General features: G+C 43.1%; 1 protein-coding gene and 1 long non-coding RNA gene across 4 annotated transcripts in view; one reads left to right on the top strand and one right to left on the bottom strand.

Moving 5' to 3' along the window:
* The window catches only part of TBXAS1 (thromboxane A synthase 1), a 168,228-nt gene that overhangs the window by 8,587 nt on the left and 139,415 nt on the right, over positions 1–20,226 (top strand). For all 3 annotated transcript variants that reach the window (XM_032305966.1, XM_032305969.1, XM_032305970.1), the window contains exon 2: positions 6,638–6,886. In XM_032305966.1, the coding sequence (XP_032161857.1) occupies positions 6,798–6,886 (89 nt within the window). In that variant the 5' untranslated portion in view covers positions 6,638–6,797. The remainder of the gene's footprint in view (positions 1–6,637; positions 6,887–20,226) is intronic.
* The window catches only part of LOC116569609, a 103,990-nt gene that overhangs the window by 35,088 nt on the left and 48,676 nt on the right, over positions 1–20,226 (bottom strand). The window lies entirely within an intron of this gene.

The following is a 20,226-nucleotide window of genomic DNA, read 5'->3' as shown; positions in this document are numbered from 1 at the left end:
TCATTTATTCTTTTCCTACCCCCAAACCCCCTATGTTGCATCTCCACTTCCTCATATCAGGGAGATCATATTATAGTTGACTTTCTCCGATTGACTTATTTTGCTAAGCCTAATAGCCTCTAGTTCCATCCACATCGTTGCAAATGGCAAGATTTCATTTCCTTCTGACGGCTACATAGTATTCCATTGTGTATATATACCACAACTTCTTTATCCATTCATCTGTTGATGGACATCTAGGTTCTTTCCACAGTTTGGCTATTGTGGACATTGCTGCTATAAACATTCGGGTGCCCGTGCCCCTTCGGATCACTACGTTTGTATCTTTAGGGTAAATACGCAGTAGTGCAATTGCTGGGTCATAGGGTAATTCTATTTTCAACATTTTGAGGAACCTCCCTGGTGTTTTCCAGAGTGGTTGCACCAGCTTGCATTGCCACCAACAGTGTAGGAGGGTTCCCCTTTCTCCACATCCTCGCCAGCGTCTGTCATTTCTTGACTTGTTAATTTTAGCCATTCTGACTGGTGTGAGGTGATATCTCATTGTGGTTTTGATTTGTATTTCCCTGATGGTGAGTGATGTGGAGCATTTTTTCATGTGTCTGTTGATCATCTGGATGTCTTCTTTGTAGAAATGTCTGTTCATGTCTTCTGCCCGTTTCTTGATTGGATTATTTGTTCTTCTTTGGGTGTTGAGTTTGCTAAGTTCGTTATAGATTTTGGACACTAGCCCTTTATCTGATATGTCGTTTGCAAATATCTTCTCCCATTCTGTCAGTTGTCTTTTGGTTTTGTTAACTGTTTTCTTTGCTGTGCAAAAGCTTTTGATCTTGATGAAGTCCCAATAGTTCACTTTTGCCCTTGCTTCCCTTGCCTTTGGCGATGTTCCCAGGAAGAAGTTGCTGCGGCTGAGGTCGAAGAGGTTGCTGCCTGTGTTCTCAAGGATTTTGATGGATTCCTTTCTCACATTGAGGTCCTTCATCCATTTTGAGTCAATTTTCGTGTGTGGTGTAAGGAAATGGTCCAATTTCATTTTTCTGCATGTGGCTGTCCAATTTTCCCAAAACCATTTGTTGAAGAGACTGTCTTTTTTCCATTGGACATTCTTTCCTGCTTTGTCAAAGACTAGTTGACCATAGAGTCGAGGGTCCATTTCTGGGCTCTCTATTCTGTTCCATTGATCTATTTGTTTTTGTGCCAGTACCATGCTGTCTTGATTATGACAGCTTTGTAATAGAGCTTGAAGTCCGGAATTGTGATGCCACCAACTTTGGCTTTCTTTTTCAATATTCCTTTGGCTATTCGAGGTCTTTTCTGGTTCCATATAAATTTTAGGGTTATTTGTTCCATTTCTTTGAAAAAAATGGATGGTATTTTGATAGGAATTGCATTAAATATATAGATTGCTTTAGGTAGCATAGTCATTTTCACAATATTTGTTCTTCCAATCCAGGAGCATGGAACATTTTTCTATTTCTTTGTGTCTTCCTCAATTTCTTTATTGAGTACTTTATAGTCTTCTGAGTATAGATTCTTAACCTCCTAGGTATCTTACGGTTTTCGGTGCAATTGTAAATGGGATTGACTCCCTAATTTCTCTTTCTTCTGTCTTGTTGTTGGTGTAGAGAAAAGCAACAGATTTCTGTGCATAAACTTTATATCCTGACACTTTACTGAATTCCTGTATAAGTTCTAGCAGTTTTGGAGTGGTGTCTTTTGGGTTTTCCACATATAGTATCATATCATCTGCGAAGAGTGAGAGTTTGACTTCTTCTTTGCCGATTTGGATGCCTTTAATTTCCTTTTGTTGTCTGATTGCTGAGGCTAGGACTTCTAGTACTATGTTGAATAGCAGTGGTGATAATGGACATCCCTGCCGTGTTCCTGACCTTAGCGGAAAAGCTTTCAGTTTTTCTCCATTGAGAATATTTGCGGTGGGTTTTTCATAGATGGCTTTGATAATATTGAGATATGTGCCCTCTATCCCTACATTTTGAAGAGTTTTGATCAGGAAGGGATGCTGTACTTTGTCAAATGCTTTTTCAGCATCTATTGAGTATCATATGGTTCCTGTTCTTTCTTTTATTAATGTATTGTATCACATTGATTGATTTGTGGATGTTGAACCAACCTTACAGCCCTGGAATAAATCCCAGTTGGTCGTGGTGAATAATCCTTTTAATGTACTGTTGAATCCTATTGGCTAGTATTTTGGTGAGAATTTTCGCCTCTGTGTTCATCAAGGATATTGGTCTGTAGTTCTCTTTCTTGATGGGATCCTTGTCTGGTTTTGGGATCAAGGTGATGCTGGCTTCATAAAATGAGTTTGAGGGGGTATAGCTCAGCGGAAGAGCATTTGACTGCATAAAATGAGTTTGGAAGTTTTCATTCTATTTCTATTTTTTGGAACAGTTTCAGGAGAATAGGAATTAGTTCTTCTTTAAACGTTTGGTAGAATTCCCCCAGGAAGCCATCTGGCCCTGGGCTTTTGTTTGTTTGGAGATTTTTGATGATTGTTTCAATCTCCTTACTGGTTATGGGTCTGTTCAGGTTTTCTATTTCTTCCTGGTTCAGTTGTGGTAGTTTATATGTCTCTTAGAAATTCATCCATTTCTTCCAGATTGTCAAATTTGTTTGTGTAGAGTTGCTCATAGTATGTTCTTATAATTGTTTGTATTTATTTGGTGTTAGTTGTGATCTCTCCTCTTTCATTCATGATTTGATTTATTTGGGTCCTTTCTCTTTTCTTTTTGATAAGTCTGGCCAGGGGTTTATCAATCTTATTAATTCTTTCAAAGAACCAGCTCCTAGTTTCATTGATTTGTTCTATTGTTTTTTGTTTTTGTTTTTGTTTTTGGTTTCTATTTCATTGATATCTGCTCTGACCTTTATTATTTCTCTTCTCCTGCTGGGTTTAGGGTTTCTTTCTTGTTCTTTCTCCAGCTCCTTTAGGTGTAGGGTTAGGTTGTGTACTCCAGACCTTTCTTGTTTCTTGAAAAAGGTTTGTACCGCTATATATTTTCCTCTCAGGACTGCATTTGTTGTGTCCCACAGATTTTGAACCATTGTGTTTTCATTATCATTTGTTTCCATTAATTTTTTTCAATTCTTCTTTAATTTCCTGGTTGACCCATTCATTCTTTAGAAGGATGCTGTTTAGTCTCCATGTATTTGGGTTCTTTCCAAATTTCCTCTTGTGATTGAGTTCTAGCTGCAGAGCATTGTGGTCTGAAAATATGCAGGGAATGATCCCAATCTTTTGATACCGGTTGAGAACTGATTTAGGACCCAGGATGTGATCTATTCTGGAGAATGTTCCATGTGCACCAGAGAAGAATGTGTATTCTGTTGCTTTGGGATGAAATGTTCTGAATATATTTGTGATGTCCATCTGGTCCAGTGTGTCATTTAAGGCCTTTATTTCCTTGTTGATCTTTTGCTTGGATGATCTGTCCATTTCAGTGAAGGGAGTGTTAAAGTCCCCTACTATTATTGTATTATTGTTGATGTGTTTCTTTGATTTTGTTATTAATTGGTTTATATAGTTGGCTGCTCCCACGTTAGGGGCATAGATATTTAAAATTGTTAGATCTTCTTGTTGGACAGATCCTTTGAGTATGATATAGTGTCCTTTCTAATCTCTTATTATAGTCTTTGGCTTAAAATCTAATTGATCTGATCTAAGGATTGCCACCCCTGCTTTCTTCTGATGTCCATAAGCATGGTAAATTGTTTTCTACCCCCTCACTTTAAATCTGGAGGTGTCTTCGGGTCTGAAATGAGTTTCTTGTAGGCAACATATAGATGGGTTTTGTTTTTTTATCCATTCTGATACCCTGTGTCTTTTGATTGGGGCATTTAGCCCATTAACATTCAGGGTAACTATTGAGAGATATGAATTTAGTGCCATTTTATTGCCTGTAAGGTGACTGTTACTGTATATTGTCTCTGTTCCTTTCTGATCTACTACTTTTAGGCTCTCTCTTTGCTTAGAGGCCCCTTTCAATATTTTCTGTAGAGCTGGTTTGGTGTTTGCAAATTCTTTCAGTTTTTGTTTGCCCGGAAGCTTTTAATCTCTCCTTCTATTTTCAATGATAGCCTAGCTGGATATAGTATTCTTGGCTGCATGTTTTTCTCGTTTAGTGCTCTGAATTTATCATGCCAGCTCTTTCTGGCCTGCCAGGTCTCTGTGGATAAGTCTGCCCTCAATCTAATATTTTTACCATTGTATGTTACAGACTTCTTTTCCCAGGCTGCTTTCAGGATTTTTCTTTTTAAAGATTTTATTTATTTATTTGACAGAGAGAGATCACAAGTAGGTAGAGAGGCAAGCCAGAGAGAGAGGAGGAAGCAGGTTCCCCACAGAGCAGAGACCCGATGTGGGGCTCGATCCCAGGACCCTGGGATCATGACCCGAGCTGAAGGCAGAGGCTTTAACCCACTGAGCCACCCAGGCACCCCATGCTTTCAGGATTTTCTCTCTGTCACTAAGACTTGTAAATTTTACTATTAGGTGACAGGGTGTGGACCTATTCTTATTGATTTTGAGGGGGGTTCTATGTGCCTCCTGGATTTTGATACTTGTTCCCTTTGCCATATTAGGGAAATTCTTTCCAATAATTCTCTCCAATATACCTTCTGCTCCCTTCTCTCTTTCTTCTTCTGGAATCCCAATTATTCTAATGTTGTTTCATCTTATGGTGTCACTTATCTCTCGAATTCTCCCCTCGTGGTCCAGTAGCTGTTTGTCCCTCTTTTGCTCAGCTTCTTAATTCTTTGTCATTTGGTCTTCTATATCACTAATTCTGTCTTCTGTCTCATTTATCCTAGCAGTGAGAGCCTCCATTTTTTATTGCACCTCATTAATATCTTTTTTAATTTCAACTTGGTTAGATTTATTTCTTTTATTTCTCTAGAAAGGGCTTTTATATCTCTTGAGAGGGTTTCTCTAATATCTTCCATGCCTTTTTCAAGCCCAGCTAGAACCTTGAGAATTGTCATTCTGAACTCTATATCTGACATATTACCAATGTCTGTATTGATTAGGTCCTTAGCCTTCAGTACTGCCTCTTGTTCTTTTTTTTGTGGTGAATTTTTCTGCCTTGTCATTTTGTCCAGATAAGAGTATATGAAGGAGCAAATAAAATACTAAAAGGGTAGCAAAGACCCCAGGAAAATACGCTTTAACCAAATCAGAAGAGAGACCAAATTGTGTGTGGGGGGGGGGGGGGAGAAAGGGGATAAAAAGAAGTTCAGGAAAAAAAAGAAACAATTAAAAAAAGAAAACGAATAAAGAAAAAAAAACAAAAAGGAAAAAATATATATATTAGATAAACTAGTTAAAAAACGTTAAAAAGGGTAAAAGTTAAAAATTCAGCAGCAGAAGAAAAAAAATAAAAAAACAACAACAACAAATTAAATTAACTGCAAGACTAATGAATCATGGGGAGAATGCCATGAGTTCAGTGCTTTGCTTTCTCCTCCTCTGGAATTCCGCTGCTCTCCTTGGTATTGAACCTGCACTCCTTGGTAGGTGAACTTGGTCCTGGCTGGATTTCTTGTTGATATTCTGGGGGAGGGCCCTGGTGTAGTGATTCTCAAGCGTCTTTGCCCCAGGTGGAATTGCACCGCCCTTACCAGGGGCTGGGCTGAGTAATCTGCTCGGGTTTGCCTCCGGGAGCTTTTGTTCCCTGAACGCCTTCCGTAGAGTTCCGGAGGACGGGAATGAAAATGGCGGCCTCCCAGTATCTAGCCAGGAGGAGCCGAGAGCCTGGGACCCCACTCCTCAGTGTGCCCTCAGAGAACAACGCCCAATAACTCCCGTCTCCCTGGCCTCCGGATGCGCTCCGAGCTCACGCAGGCTGCAACCGGTTCAAGGTAACCCCGAACTGAAAGCTCACTCCTCGGCTCTGTCTCTGTAGCCGGCTTCCCTGTTCTAATACCTGTAAGCTCTGCGACACTCAGACACCCCCGATCCTTCTGTGACCCCGCGTGGGCTTCACCCTGGTTTAGCCTCTGGAGCGATGTCCCTCAGCGGAACAGACTTTTAAAAGTCCTGATTTTGTGCTCCGTTGCTTCGCCACTTGCCGGGAGCCGGCCCCTCCCCTTCCCATCACTTTGGATTCACTTTGGATTCACTTCTCCGCCAGTCCTACCTTTCAGAAAGTGGTTGATTTTCTGTTTCTAGAATTGCTGTTCTTCTTCTCTTCGATCTCCAGTTGGATTTGTAGGTGTTTGCAAAGTTTAGATAAGCTATCTAGCTGATCTCCTACCTGATGTATTCTCAGCCTGCTACTTCTCCGCCATCTTGACTCCTCACCAGCACTTTCAATGAGGCTGATATTTGATTCCATTTTTTTTCTGGGACATTCAGAGTCTCCAGACCCCATATCTTCACTGAATTATGAGTTATTTTTTGGTAGGGGAGTCTTTCTCCATAGACTGCTGCTTGGAGTAGAAATCTATGGTTGCAACCATTTAGAGTCTCTACAAACATGGGACCAGTCCTGCTGCTACTTCCCTGGGAAGTTAACATAAATGTTTATTGACAGTGCTGTCCTCCAGAAAATAGTTGCTGATTCATTGCCTTACACTGAAACCCTGTGTTTTTTCCTTTCTCTTCCTTCCTCTTTATAAGGAGACACTCTGACTGAGAGCGCATTTTGGGGACCCACTTGATGTGATGTGGTCTTGGTTGCCTGATCCTTCTTCCATCTGTGGATCGTGGTCCCTGTGACAGCAGGGGGTCAGCCTCCCTCTTTCCTCCGGAAGATCACTCTTCTAGGGACTCAGCAACAATGGAAGTCTTGGGGTTTCTCAGACTAGAAGTGAATGGCCCCATGGTGGCAGCGGCCCTCTCAGCGGTCCTCTTGGCCCTCCTGAAGTGGTAAGTCAGCCTGCAAGTTCCCACGACCGACCGTGACATTGTCAGCATCAGCCGCCCTGGAGCCTCGCTAGAGCCAGGGCGGGGGATGTGGGAGTGTTTTTCTTCTCTCCTAATCTAGAGGGAGTTGAGTATTAACACAGCTTCAGAATTAAAAGCAAACAGCCAGGTTAATCTTTTGCTAAAATGCATGAGATCGAGGTGTCAGGAAAGGCTGGTGATTCAGTGACTGAGAACGCTACACATAATTAAGTTTGAAAGATGAAAAAAGAAACAAATTGGAAAGGTTTGGGGGGAAGCATTTCCTCGTGTGCGTCATATCTTCTCCCCTTGCTTTTCTGAGATCTGCTCCCCATGATGGGGATACTGTGGATTCAGCCTCTTGGTTCATGGGACATTAAAAACGGGAGGGACGTAGGAACTGTCTGGCATAGTGGGCCACTTTGCAGGAGGACACGGGCAGGGATTTCTGTGGGTTTAAGGACAAAGTGGTGGAACTAATTTTCTAGTTTTCTGCTATTTGGTAGAAGGGAATGGATTCTGGTGATTGGAGTACACGAGACCCTAAAAGGATCTCAGATTTGAACTGAGAGTAGCTTCCTGTTACCTGGTTAATTCCACAGGAGGCTTTCAAAGTCCAGCTCTGCCGAAGACCTATGCCTGTCGAGGGAAAGGCGCACAATATGGGCCCATTTATGCATATGCACCCAGCTGGTTTGACTCACTACAGTCACCCACTCGATCCAAAGCACCTGAATTTACGTGGCTCCGGTTTTTGAGGAGAAAGTGGAAAAATTAATGGAGAACTTGAGTTTGAGCAGAATTTCAATTTATGTTTCCGGTGGTAATAAAGCCTCCCCTAGATTAATAACTGGGAAAGCACTTTGAAAAGCATCAAGCATTATGCAAATGCAAGGTATTATTCTTTTGGAATTTGCATAGCTGAAAATGGAATTCACGTTTGATGTTCTGTGATGATGAAATGACTTCCTGGAAATTGGCTCTGAAACTCAGCTTCAGTCCCAGTGCTGTTTTTGCTTTTTAACTGGTTTAATTATCTTTTGAACTTTTCTCAGTGCAGCTTATCTTGCCTTGAAACCAGCCACATGCAAAACCAGGAGCCACGAGTTGCTCCTCCTACCCCCACCACCTCACTTATCCATCTCAAAGTATTCCTGTGCTCAGGGATGCCTATACCTCAGTCTGGACACATTGTAGGTGCTTAGTAGATGGCAGCCACCATCATGTACGCTAACGCAGAGGAAGAGAAGTCTTTAGTGCTTCAGGTACATATATATATTTTTAAAAGATTTTATTTATTTATCTGACAGACAGAGATCACATGTAGGCAGAGACGCAGGCAGAGAGAAAGGAAGGGAAGCAGGCTCCCCGCTGAGCAGAGAGCCCGACACAGGCCTCCATCCCAGGACCCTGAGATCATGACCTAAGTCAAAGGCAGAGGCTTTAACCCACTGAGCCACCCAGGCGCCCCTCAGGTATATTTTAAATTTCTTCTTCATAGGATTATGAATCTATTTTCCCATCAATAGCTATGCTCTGACTGAGGTGCTCAAAGTATGTCCCGTCTGAATCCTCCAGGCTGTTTCACAGCATTAATGTTGGTATTAGACACTTTTCTACACGTTTCTGTCTCTGTTGTGTGTGTTTTTTTCACCCCCCTCAGCTCCCGGCTCAGTGCCTGACTTACAGCATGGCCTCGATTAATGTTTGATGAACGAATGAATGAACTGCATACATTAGTGTCCTTCTGGTCATGGAAAGGGGCATGTGTCCTGACTGATAAGCTGCTGTAACTGGATGGGTATCATTTATGTAGATCAGGAAGTCGCGGACAATAACACCGCACCATTCAGCAAGGCAGCTGTGCGATCCACTCCTGGGGCCATATTAATAACCTCAACCAAAGACACAGAGATTAGATAAAAGCATGAAGAAGCCACGGTAAACAGGAAGTGAAAGCTGACTTCCGTTTGTTTTAAAAATATTTGTTGATCTGTTAATGTATGCCAGGCCTGGAGTAGAGGCTTTCTGGTACAAGGTCAGGAAACAGGGGGTCGGGATCAGATGCCCGAGGCAGGGGGAGACATGGAGGCTCTGGGGTAAGCATGGTGTCTGGAGGGAATCATGCTGAAGGAGAGCAGGCAGCAGAAGATGGTGGCTGCAGCCGTGACTCTAGAGCTCCAGGGTCTATCCCTTGATCCAGCTCAAGGTGACCATTCTTGGGCTCTCAAGCCTCCTCTTCCAGGCAAGGCTATAGGGATCCTTTTAGCAACTGACGCTGGCTTGAATGAGGTGGGCTCTCTCCTCCTGCTTCCTTCTCCTGAGGGGTACTTGTGGAGAGAGAGCAGTGCTCAGGGAAAGCTGGAGGTAGACAGATCCCCATAGCCATCCTGCTCCCAAGAAGACACTGTGGAGGATGGCTCATCTTGATCATTCAAACTCCTGTGTCTTTCCTTTGAGAGTCATCTTTGCCATTGGGTCAGATAAGAGTGTCAGGGAGAGCCTAAACTCGGAGAAAGTAGAATTAGGAGGATTGCGTCTTGCCTCGCGCATTGGCCTGTGAGTTCCTGCCAGGGAGGGGTGAGGTCTCATGTCTCACTGCAGTTCCAGAAATCCTTATCCATGGCACATATGTCCTTCTAGCATTTGGTTTAATGGCAGTAAAGGTAAGAAGTACACATTCATGAGCCCAGCACCCAGGACTTAGGGTTTGGCTCTTGCCTCTTCAGTGGCTTCCTCTCCCCCATGACCTGTTCTGAAAGTGGTCGTGTTGCTGCCCGTGTCCTTCCATGCTAGGAATTCCCTTCCTCTTCTCTTTCCTTCAGTGCTCAGGTCAGGGGCATCTCCTCAGGGGAGCTTTTCCTCTTTGTCCAGAGCACTTAGGAGTCCCCACTCAGTGCTGCTTTTATCATATCTCCCATCACACTCCCCCCATACCCCAATGCCCAGCCTGTGGCACTGGTGCATTACAAATGCTAGCTGAAGGCTAATTCCAGCCTCTGATCTCTGTTGGTATTTTTCTTGCTGGTTCTTCTCTTAGCCTTCCCAGATCACTACAGATTTTAACAGTTGTGCCCACACGAGTCACCCCTTTTCCTGAAAGCCTGTTGTGTTTTCAGTTTGTACCAACTCAGTGACCCCTTTTCAAATTGTTGCTGTAGGCCCAGACGCACTGTCAAACAGAGACCATGAGGTCTACTAATAAAGACTTCTTAATCATGAAGTGCATATGTGAATTTGAAAGAAGAAAGCAAAAGAGTCAATTTCATTCAAAAAGAGACCATTATAAAACAGGCACAGTATATTTCTATAGTTTTCCTCAAAGTGCATTTGACACAATTTTCAACAACACGTATTTAAATCAACAGTTGATGGGGTATCAGGAGATCAAGGCTGCCCCACTGGGGCTGGAGCTGGAGCTGGAGCGAACATGTAGAATATATTAGCCAGAAGTACATGAAACACACACAAAGGTGATTAGCTCACATGACAAGATATTTTCAAAGCTCATTTTTTTTCTGGGTAAAATTGTTTGAAAGTTTTACTTCTGGAAAAGATTTAATGTATAAGAAGTAAGTTGTATGAACTGAATATTGCTAGAGACAACTTTAACTTCTAGTGTATTTAAACTTTCAAGCACACCTAATACTTGGCAGCTGGATTCCCGAAGGCAAAGATTGCTTTATTCTTTAAAAGAGCATAAGGAAGTGGCCCAAATATTAACACCGGTTTTTCTTCCTTGGTGGGATTATGAGTGATTTCTATTTCTTTTTTTAGTCTTTTGACAGCTTCCATATTTCTTTCATGCATATGAGTTACTGAGCAAAAAATACAAAATAAAAAAAGAGAGAAACTTTACTAAAAAGAAGAGGAAATTGCTCTTCTCCAGTAGTGAAGAGGAAACCAGTTTTATGCTTTGGGCGTGGAAGTCTTCAGGATGATAATCTCATTATTTCTACCAATAGAGTAGAATGTACAAGGGGAATTTGGAGTGATGGGAGAACTTCTTGGCTAATTAGGCAGTGCAAAAAGTAAACTGTAATGGTTCCATTAAGTAGCTAAACAGTCGAAGAAGGTAAATGTATGAATACACTGGAAGGTGAGAAGGGCTGTCTTGGAAAGAGGCAAAGGCTTTTAATGCCAGGCTGCATTTAAAGCTCAGGAGCCGGGACGCCTGGGTGGCTCAGTTGGTTAAGCAGCTGCCTTCGGCTCAGGTCACGATCCCAGCGTCCTGGGATCGAGTCCCACATCGGGCTCCTTGCTCGGCAGAGAGCCTGCTTCTCCCTCTGCCTCTGCCTGCCATTCTGTCTGCCTGTGCTCGCTCTCTCCCCCCCTCTCTCTCTGATAAATAAATAAAAAATCTTTAAAAAAAAAAATAAATAAAGCTCAGGAGCCCAAGACTCAGAGGGTATGAATCAACTGGTTGTTAAAACAGGAATCAGGCTGCTTTAGGGTTCTGATCAAGGCTCATTCTAAGACCAGGTTAAGGTAAAATGTTACTGGTGATTATTTTTTTTTTTAAGAATTTATTTATTTATTTGACAAAGATCACAAGTAGGCAGAGGCAGGCAGAGAGAGAGAGAATGGAGGAAGCAGGCTTCCCGCTAAGCAGAGAACCTGAGCCAAAGGCAGAGGCCTTAACCCACTGAGCCACCCAGGTGCCCCGTTACTGGTGATTGTTAAGACTTACAACTATAATGAAAATCACTGGACCAGAAAGTATCGTGGTATCTCTTGGTCCAAGAGAACTTGCTTTACATACGGGAGGACTAGATTCTAATTCTAAGCCCAGACTCTATCCAGTAGTCTAGATAATCTAATCCTAGACTATATTCAGAAGAAACCATATCTCCCTGGGTGGCAAGGAAGACTTAATATCCACCAATCACTTGACATAATACATTGTACTAACAGAATGGAGCAAAAAAAAAAATATATATATATACCATATAATCATCCCAATAGATGCAGAAAAAGCATTTGATAAAATTCAACTTCCTTTTCTGTTAAAGATTTTCAATGGATTAGCTATAAAAGGAATATACCTCAGTATGATAAAGACTGTATATGACAAGCCCACAGCTAACTTTATACTTGACAGTGAAAAGATGAAAACCTTTCTCTAGGATCAGAATAAGGCAAGGATGCCCACTCTCACCACTCCTATTCATTATAAAGCCAGAAGTGTTAGCCAGAGCAATTAGTCAAGAAAAAGAAATAACAGGCATCCTAAGAGGAAAGAAAAAAGTAAAACTGTTTGTTCATAGATGACATGATCTTATGTATAGAAAATGCTAAAGACTCCATCAAAAAGCTATTAGAGTTAATAAATGAATTCTGTACAGCTGCATGATACAAAATGAAACATACAAGAATCAGCTGCATTGCTTTATACTGGCAACAAACTATATGAAAAGAGATTTAAAGAAAACAATCCCAGTTACAATAGCATCAAAAATAGTAAAATACTTAGGAATAAATTTATCCATGCAGGTGAAAGATCTGTACACTGAAAATTATGACATTGATGAAAGAAACTGAAAAAGATACAAATAAAAGGGAAGAGACCCAGTGATCATGGATTAGAAGAATTAATATTGTTAAAATGTCCCTACCACCCAGAGTAACCTATAGATTGAATGTAATCCTATCAAAATTCCAATAGCATTTTCCATAGAAATAGGAAAAAAAATCCCAACATTTTTATGCCACAAAAGCAATCTTTTTTTTATAAATTTAATTTTTTTTAAAGATTTTATTTATTTTATTTGACAGAGAGAGAGATCACAAGTAGGCAGAGAGGCAGGCAGAGACAGAGGGGGAAGCAGGCTCCCTGCTGAGCAGAGAGCCCAATGCGGGGCTCGATCCCAGGACACTGAGATCATGACCTGAGCCGAAGGCAGCGGCTTAATCCACTGAGCCACCCAGGCACCCTGCACAAAAGCAATCTTGAGAAAGAAAAACAGAGCTAGAAGCATCACACTTCTGGATTTCAAATTATATGACAAAGCTGTAGGGTCAAAATGGTATGGTTCTGCATAAAAACAGACATATAGACCAACGAAATAGAAGAAAACATGCAGAAATAAACTCATGCTTATATGGTCAATTAATTTTTGACAAAGGAGCCAAAAACACACAATGGAAAAATGGATAGGGTCTTCAATAAACGATGTTGGGGAAACTAGATAAGAACATGCAATAGAATGAAACTGGACCCTTATCTTATACCACAGCAAAAAATAGCTCAACATGGATTAATGACTTAAATGTAAGACCTGACACTGTAACATTCCTAAAAGAAAACAGAGGGTATAGCCTTTTGATAGTGGTCTTGACAATGATTTTTTTTTTATATGATACTAAAGGCACAAGCAACAAAAGCAAAAATAAACAAGTGAGACCACATCAAGCTAGAAAGCTTCCACACAACAAGGAGAACACTTAGTGAAGTGAAAAGACAACCTACAGAATGGGTGAAAATATTTGCAAACCGTATATTTGAACAGGGGTTAATATCCAACATATATAAGGAACTCACACAACTTAACAGCAACAAAACAACCCGATCAAAAAAAGGGCAAAGGGACACAAGAGATGTCTTTTTCAAAGAAGACATACTAATGGTTAACAGGTATAGGAAAAAGTGATTAACATTACTAATTACCACAGAAATGGCAAATCCAAGCAAAGAGTAGTCACCTCAACACTTGTTAGAATGACCATCATGTAGAAGACAAAAGATTGAACAAGAGTTGGTGAGCATGTGGAGAAAAGGGAACTTTCAGGCACTGTTGGTGGAACACAGATTGGTGCAGCCACTATGGAAATAGGGAAGTCCCTCAAAAAATTAAAAACAGGGCCACCACGTGATCCAGCACTCCCACTGCTGAGTACATATCCAAAGGAAATGAAATCAGCATCTTGAAGGGATATCTGCACTCACAAGTTTGTTGCAGCGTTATTCACAATAGCCAAAAGATGGAAGCAACTTTAAGTGTTATTGACCCATGGATGGATAAATTGTGAACCAAATGGACAAGCTATATTATTCAGCTTTAAAAAAGAGGGAAACCCACCATTTGTAACAATGTGGATGAGCTTGGAGGGTATTATGTTACATGAAATAAGCCAGACAGAGAAAGACAAATATGGCATGATCTCACATAGATGTGGAATCAAAAAGTTGGGGGGCATGGGGAGAGAGTACAAACCTTCAGTTATAGGACGAACAAGCTCTAGAGACCTAATGTACAGCCGGGTAACTGCCGTTAGTAATAATGTCGAATACGTGAAATTTCCTAAGAGGTTAATCTTAAGTGTTCTCACCACACACACACACACAAATGGTAACTATGTGAGGTGATGGAAGAGTTAGTTCGCTTTATTGTGGTAATCATTATACAGGTATACCTATCTCAAACACCAAGTTGTATACCTTAAATATATATAATTTTAATTTGTCAATCTTACATCAATACGCTTAAAAAAAACCAACAAATAACATTGGGTTGGTTTCAAGGTGAGAAACTTTGAATTTGTCAGAGCAAGGAAGCCACGTAGTATAATCAGAAGGAGAGAGAAAGAGGTATAATCAGAGAGAGGGAGAGAGAGGTGTCTAGCTGCAGAATAAGGGTATTTGAAGATCAGTTTGGCTACCATTTTCCAAGTTCTGTTCCTAAAAATGTTTGGGGAATGAAGTAGGCAGTAACCTTGGAGATTCATAGCCTATCAAAGGTCCCAAAAGTTCTGCAGTCAAGAAATGTTTAACTTCACTTAACCCAGTTTTCCTGAGTTTATTGGATTAAGAAATGCTATGTATGGCTATGGTGAAGGGCGATCTCGACCAGCTAAGATATTCCCTTGCAAAGAGCGATCAGATGTGTTGGTGCTGGTCAGGCAGCTGCGTAGCCCGGTGGAAACGGAGGAGTAAAATATACGTGGAAGATCCCTCTACAAGTTTCGAGGCTCCAGGGTTGATGATGTTTACTTCCGGCCATAGAGGGTATGGAGTCTAGAGGGTAAAGGAGCGCCAGTGTGCAGGCTGGCTCCGGTTCAACCTTGAAGTGAACGGAAAAACACAGTCCTCCGACGATGGCAGGAATGCTGCCCCGGGGGGTGGGGAGCATCCCTCCTCATCTGCTGGGAATGCCACCAAAGCACTTCCTGCATGGTGTGGGCGCTTGGCCCCCGTGAGCACTGAATGCCTTCTGGATCTGGACTCTATGCAGGGGCCAGTCTGTACAGGACCAGCCAGCCATAGCTGGTGAAAAGCGAGTCAGATAAACACAAGTGGTCCACTAGGAACTGCTCCCTCTTCTGCCCGGACACCCTACTCATCCTCAGCAGTGGTTCCGGGGGAGAGGAGAGAGGGTCCCAGGAGCTGGGAAACACTCTGACAAAGCAGCTTTTCAGGGCCTCATTATGGCTTCGTGCACGACTCTCTTTTGCCTTCCAGCCCTCGCTCCTCAGACTTTATGGGTCGCCAGCCTGTCTGGGGTGGCTATGGGATGCAGAAGGGTCTGGGGTGGGGACTGGAAAGAGAAGGAAGAATTGACGTGGCAGAGGAGAGAAGGGAGAAATTTCGGGTGAGGAAGTGTCACGGTTTCAGGGTTTGTACCATTTGGTGGAACAAAACATTAACGGTGTGAATAATGGACACATTTTAGAAATACATTTTAAAGGCCATGGATAATTTGCAGTGCCCCAGAACATCTAGAGAAGGATGCATGCTATTTCCATTTTTGGTTTTTTGTGCTTTTTGTTTAGGATATGATGGGTCCTTTGGTTTAATAACTCAGTGATGGGCTTGGGAGATAAAATTGAACCTGCTTAAGAAAACTAGGTCTGTGCTTCCTTGAGGACCATTTTCACAGAATATGATTTTTTTTATTTTCTCTCTTTTAAATAGTTATACACAATATCCCTAGCCTTCCCCTCACTTTATTGATTTTCCAGAATGAGTGTACGAGGCGTGACTATAAAGTAACGTGACTGATTATTTTAGCATACACACCAGAACTTATACAGCCAAATGAATTTTATGACCTTCAAAGGCATTTTCCTGATAGGCTGAACCTTTACTGCAGATATGCCGCTATCAGAAATCACATTCTTAGCACTTTTCTTTAGGAATGGCCCTTGGTGTCTGGAGGCAGTCTCTCGACAACCTCAAGGCAACCAGCTGTCATCTTTTTGAGAATGGATTGATTTTTTTAAAAAACAGTCCAAATTTTGGCCAATAGGTGATTAGACTGGGCAACGTTATTTTTGGCTCAAAATAAAATGTGATTATAAAACAATAAGGCTCCTTGTTGTTCACTCAAGAGGAAGCCTGGGGTTTCTGGGGAGGGGCCCCTCTCATGGGTCATATGCATTGTTCTTAGCTTTTTTGGTTTGTTTTGTTGTGAAGAAAACAACACCAATAATCTTAATACTTGAGGTCATACTTCTCTTATCTCGCGAGAGTTCAGGCTTCTCATAGCATCTACTCTTTGGGCAGGGGTAAAAGCAGAATCTCATTCGTTCTATAGACAAGGCAAATAATCGCATTTATGTTGGCGCCTGACTGTGATTCTTGAGTATATGCTTGGTGCTGCTTTCCCTGGGAGAACCATGGCTCTTCCAGAAATAAAGTAACTGAATGACCCCTTCCCTCCACCTAGGCTGTCACTTGCCACTGGGGTAAGTGCCCTCTCTTTAGGAACCTGAGCAGCACGGCAGGGATTTCTATGTATAACATATTTCTACGTATAATGTATCTCTGAACGGAAAGTTCAGAGTTCCAAGTTCTGGGGACGGAACTTTGGCGAGAGAAGGAGCAGTCAGGGCTGCTTCGCATTGGTACTTCCGTTATGAAGAGCCACCTCATTCCTGGTTTGCCAAAATATGTGATGTTGCATAGCTTCTCTGGGAACAGGCAGGGTTGGAGTGTGGGCTGGGTGGGGAGATCCCAGAGCCCTGCGCTCTCGGTTGTCTTCGGTCCCCTGGCAGAGTCCGGCATGGGGCCACGCTGCTGGGCCACCCTCCACTTCCATATGTCCTTACAAAGGTGTGTCTTGGTTTTCACCACAGCAGAAGCAATTCCTGAACATGGTCCCAGAAGGAGGATGGCCCTTTCTTTGCTCAAAGGTGTCTGGAAAAAAAGGGTCAGAGATGGCCTGAAAGCAAAGCCAACCTTGACGAATAGTGGCTTCAACCAAAACCGTTTTCTGAGCACCACACATGGACACCCTAGGGACAGCCAGCCCTGTGCACCAAAACCAGCCTCAGCCCCCACGTGTCAACTAAAGGTGCTCTCAGATCCTCCTCCGCATCTCCCCACTACCTGCACACAATACGCCCCTTCTTCTCCCTACTCTTGCTCCCTCATCACAGTCCCTGCCGTGTGAATGTCCTCCTCTCTCTGTGGACACCCCAGTCAGCCTTTCAGACCTTGCCAAATGCCACTCTTTTTGAAGGTGACCTTAACCAGCCAGGCCTCAGGAGCCTGGCCCACCTTGAACTTCCCTAGAGCCCCGCTGTGTCTTTGGCCATCTCGGTACTTACTGTATTATCTTATTGTGTGTGCATGTGTCCTGTCTTAGCCTGACTCCAAGCCCCTGAGCACAGGGCTGAACTTGAGCCAGTGAGCGCCTTGTGCATAGTAGCTGCTCAATAAACGTTAATGATTGTCCCCATCCCTCAGGTCACTGAGATGCACGTGTGGGCCTGTGAGCACTGGGGATGGCAGGATCAGTCTCCCTCCGACTCGCTTGCACGCTAGGGGCCCTGTGTTCCCAACACCTAGCAGAATGCCTTGCACGTGGCTCGCTGAAAGTAAATAAATGACTTCTAAGTTCACACACTCATTGAATGCTGAAGGTTTTCAAGGCTGTGTGCTGCTTCTCCCTCATTGATGTGCAGTGGATCACATTCTCAGGAATGCAGACAGATAAACTGTCACATGAGAAATTAAAAAGCAGGGCTCGGATGCAAAAAGGAAAGGATGGGACAGAAAGCAGGACACAGCCATGTAGAGGCGGCATATGGGGATCTTAGAGCTTTTGGGGTCTGGCCAGGGTACCCTGACAATAGTGCAGGGGGACAGAAGGCATCCAGTCCCCCAAAAGAGAGGCATCAAAGGACAAACACCTCCTCTTCCCTGTTCTATTGAACACTAATCCCCACAGTTTAAAGCAATGCAAATACCCATTGTTTATATTATTTCCACATAGGTCCCATTGTCTAAATAACAATGCATATTTAAGTAATGACTGATTTTCCCATTTTAATCATTCCAAGACAATGATAGAAGCTCTGCCAGTGAGAACAGTTGATCAATGAGATAACCAGCATTAGCGTACCAAGTTATAATTCCACTCCAAAGCAAAGAAACTTGGTATTTTCGTTAACCTGCACGATCTTACTGTCAGTAACTGCCCGATTTACATCAGACTCTTTGAAATGCTGAAAATATCTCTTGTACCCCCTTCCTACCTTTGCAAATCAGTAGGCATCTGGAGACGCCAGGCCATAAGCATTGTAAAGCACAGTCAGTTATACATTTCGGGGCTTGAACTCTATTTGTAAACAGAGAGTGACCAGAATGGGGAGTGTCATCTCATGACAAAAAGGATGATAAAGGAAGGTAACTGGGGAATATTTGGAGAAATGTGGTACCATGGGAGTCAGCTAGGCCTTTACAGTTTAGGACAGATACACTTTTTCCACCAGAAAAAAGACATTCCATCCTTGCTAGTTTCCTCATTAATAAGAAAGGGCTGACAGTCCCTGCACCTCGACATATGACACCTTTCCACCTGGCCACCTAGGCCAGCTCTCGCTCACCCTAATGTCCAGCCAATCTACATTCTTGCCAGTGTCGTTTCCTAAATGGTCCTTGAATTATTATTCTTTCCTCTTTCTCTCTTCTACTACTGCCATCCAGAATTTCAAGAGCATCTCTTGGCTGGAAATAGCCTCCCGACTGGCTTCCTTGCCTCCTGCCTGTGTCCCTCAACTTTGTCCTGCAACTCTGCAGCCAGAAGCACACCACAGGAGCTCACCACTGTCCTGCAGAAAACCCTTCCATGGCACCCGCCCCACCTAGGGAATGAAGGCTCCAGGGCCTGCAGCCACCCCTCCCCCTCTCTGACCTGCTCCCTTCACCCTCTGCCTGTTCATTTCCCAGCGCTTCTCACCAGACCCTCTCCTCTCTGGTGCTCACAGTTCCTTCCAGACACCAAGGTGTTTACCACCCATATCCCTCTACTGGGGTGCCCTCTCCAGCTCGGTTCAGGTGGAAGCCTCTGCCATTCCCTATGCTCCTGGCCCCACTGCATCTGGTCCCTTCTCTCGCTTTCCACTCATCTAAGGTGAGCTCCCCAATGGCAGGACTTGGCCTTACACACCTTCCATCTCAAGTGCCCAGCATTGTGCCTGGGCCACATGATACATTTCTATTGGGTAAATAAGCACTCAGACTTCTTGTTGAGCTAAGCCTAATTGAGAGAGAACATACATAGAATTCAGTGTGGCCTGGGCTTGGCATATAGGGACTCCCAGTACAAACTAGTTGTTCTTTGCTGCTATGGATATTATCATAGAGAATTTCCACTTTTTTCTTTTTTTTTTAAGATTTATTTATTTATTTATTTGTCAGAGAGAGTGAGCACAGGCAGACAGAGTGGCAGGCAGAGGTAGAGGGAGAAGTAGGCTCCCTGCTGAACAAGGAGCCTCATGCGGGACTCGATCCCAGAACGCTGGGATCATGACCTGAGCCGAAGGCAGCTGCTTAACCAACTGAGCCACCCAGGCGTCTCTTCCATTCATTTTTGACCATGTACCACTGCAACGAGCTACCACTCTCATTTGTTATATAACAAAATGTCACCGACTTGAACTCTGGATCTTAATAAAAGATTCTGTCTTTATAATTCAGGTGAGCCTGGGCTGTGGGAGAATTTCGTCTCTGCACTATTGATAAGGGAAGGGTTCCTAAACAAAATCATCGTGCAGAGGTGACTACAGCACCCATCTGGGAAATCCAAGGACCCTCAGGCACTTGAGCAGCATGTCGGTTCTCCAACACGGTCTTTGAAACCTCACCAAAACCCACTTCACTCCTGGCTGCCTTTCTGCGCTTGTACAGTGGTCCAGAGCGTGAGCTTTGGAACCAGATTGCCTGGATTCAAAAGCCCTGGCTAGCCTTGCAAACTTAAGCAAGTTGGTAAGGTCTCTGCATCTCAGTGTCCCCATTCGTAAGATAGGCACAGTAACTGTGCTTGCCTGGCGTGTTTGCAAGGGTCAGTGAGTTAAGATATAGAATAGACGGGCCGGGC

The sequence above is a fragment of the Mustela erminea genome, chromosome 11, assembly GCF_009829155.1.
Source record: "Mustela erminea isolate mMusErm1 chromosome 11, mMusErm1.Pri, whole genome shotgun sequence".
Classification (NCBI taxonomy): domain Eukaryota; kingdom Metazoa; phylum Chordata; class Mammalia; order Carnivora; family Mustelidae; genus Mustela; species Mustela erminea.
The sequence above is the reverse complement of the archived record's forward strand: the minus strand, read 5'-3'. Positions and strand labels throughout refer to the sequence as shown.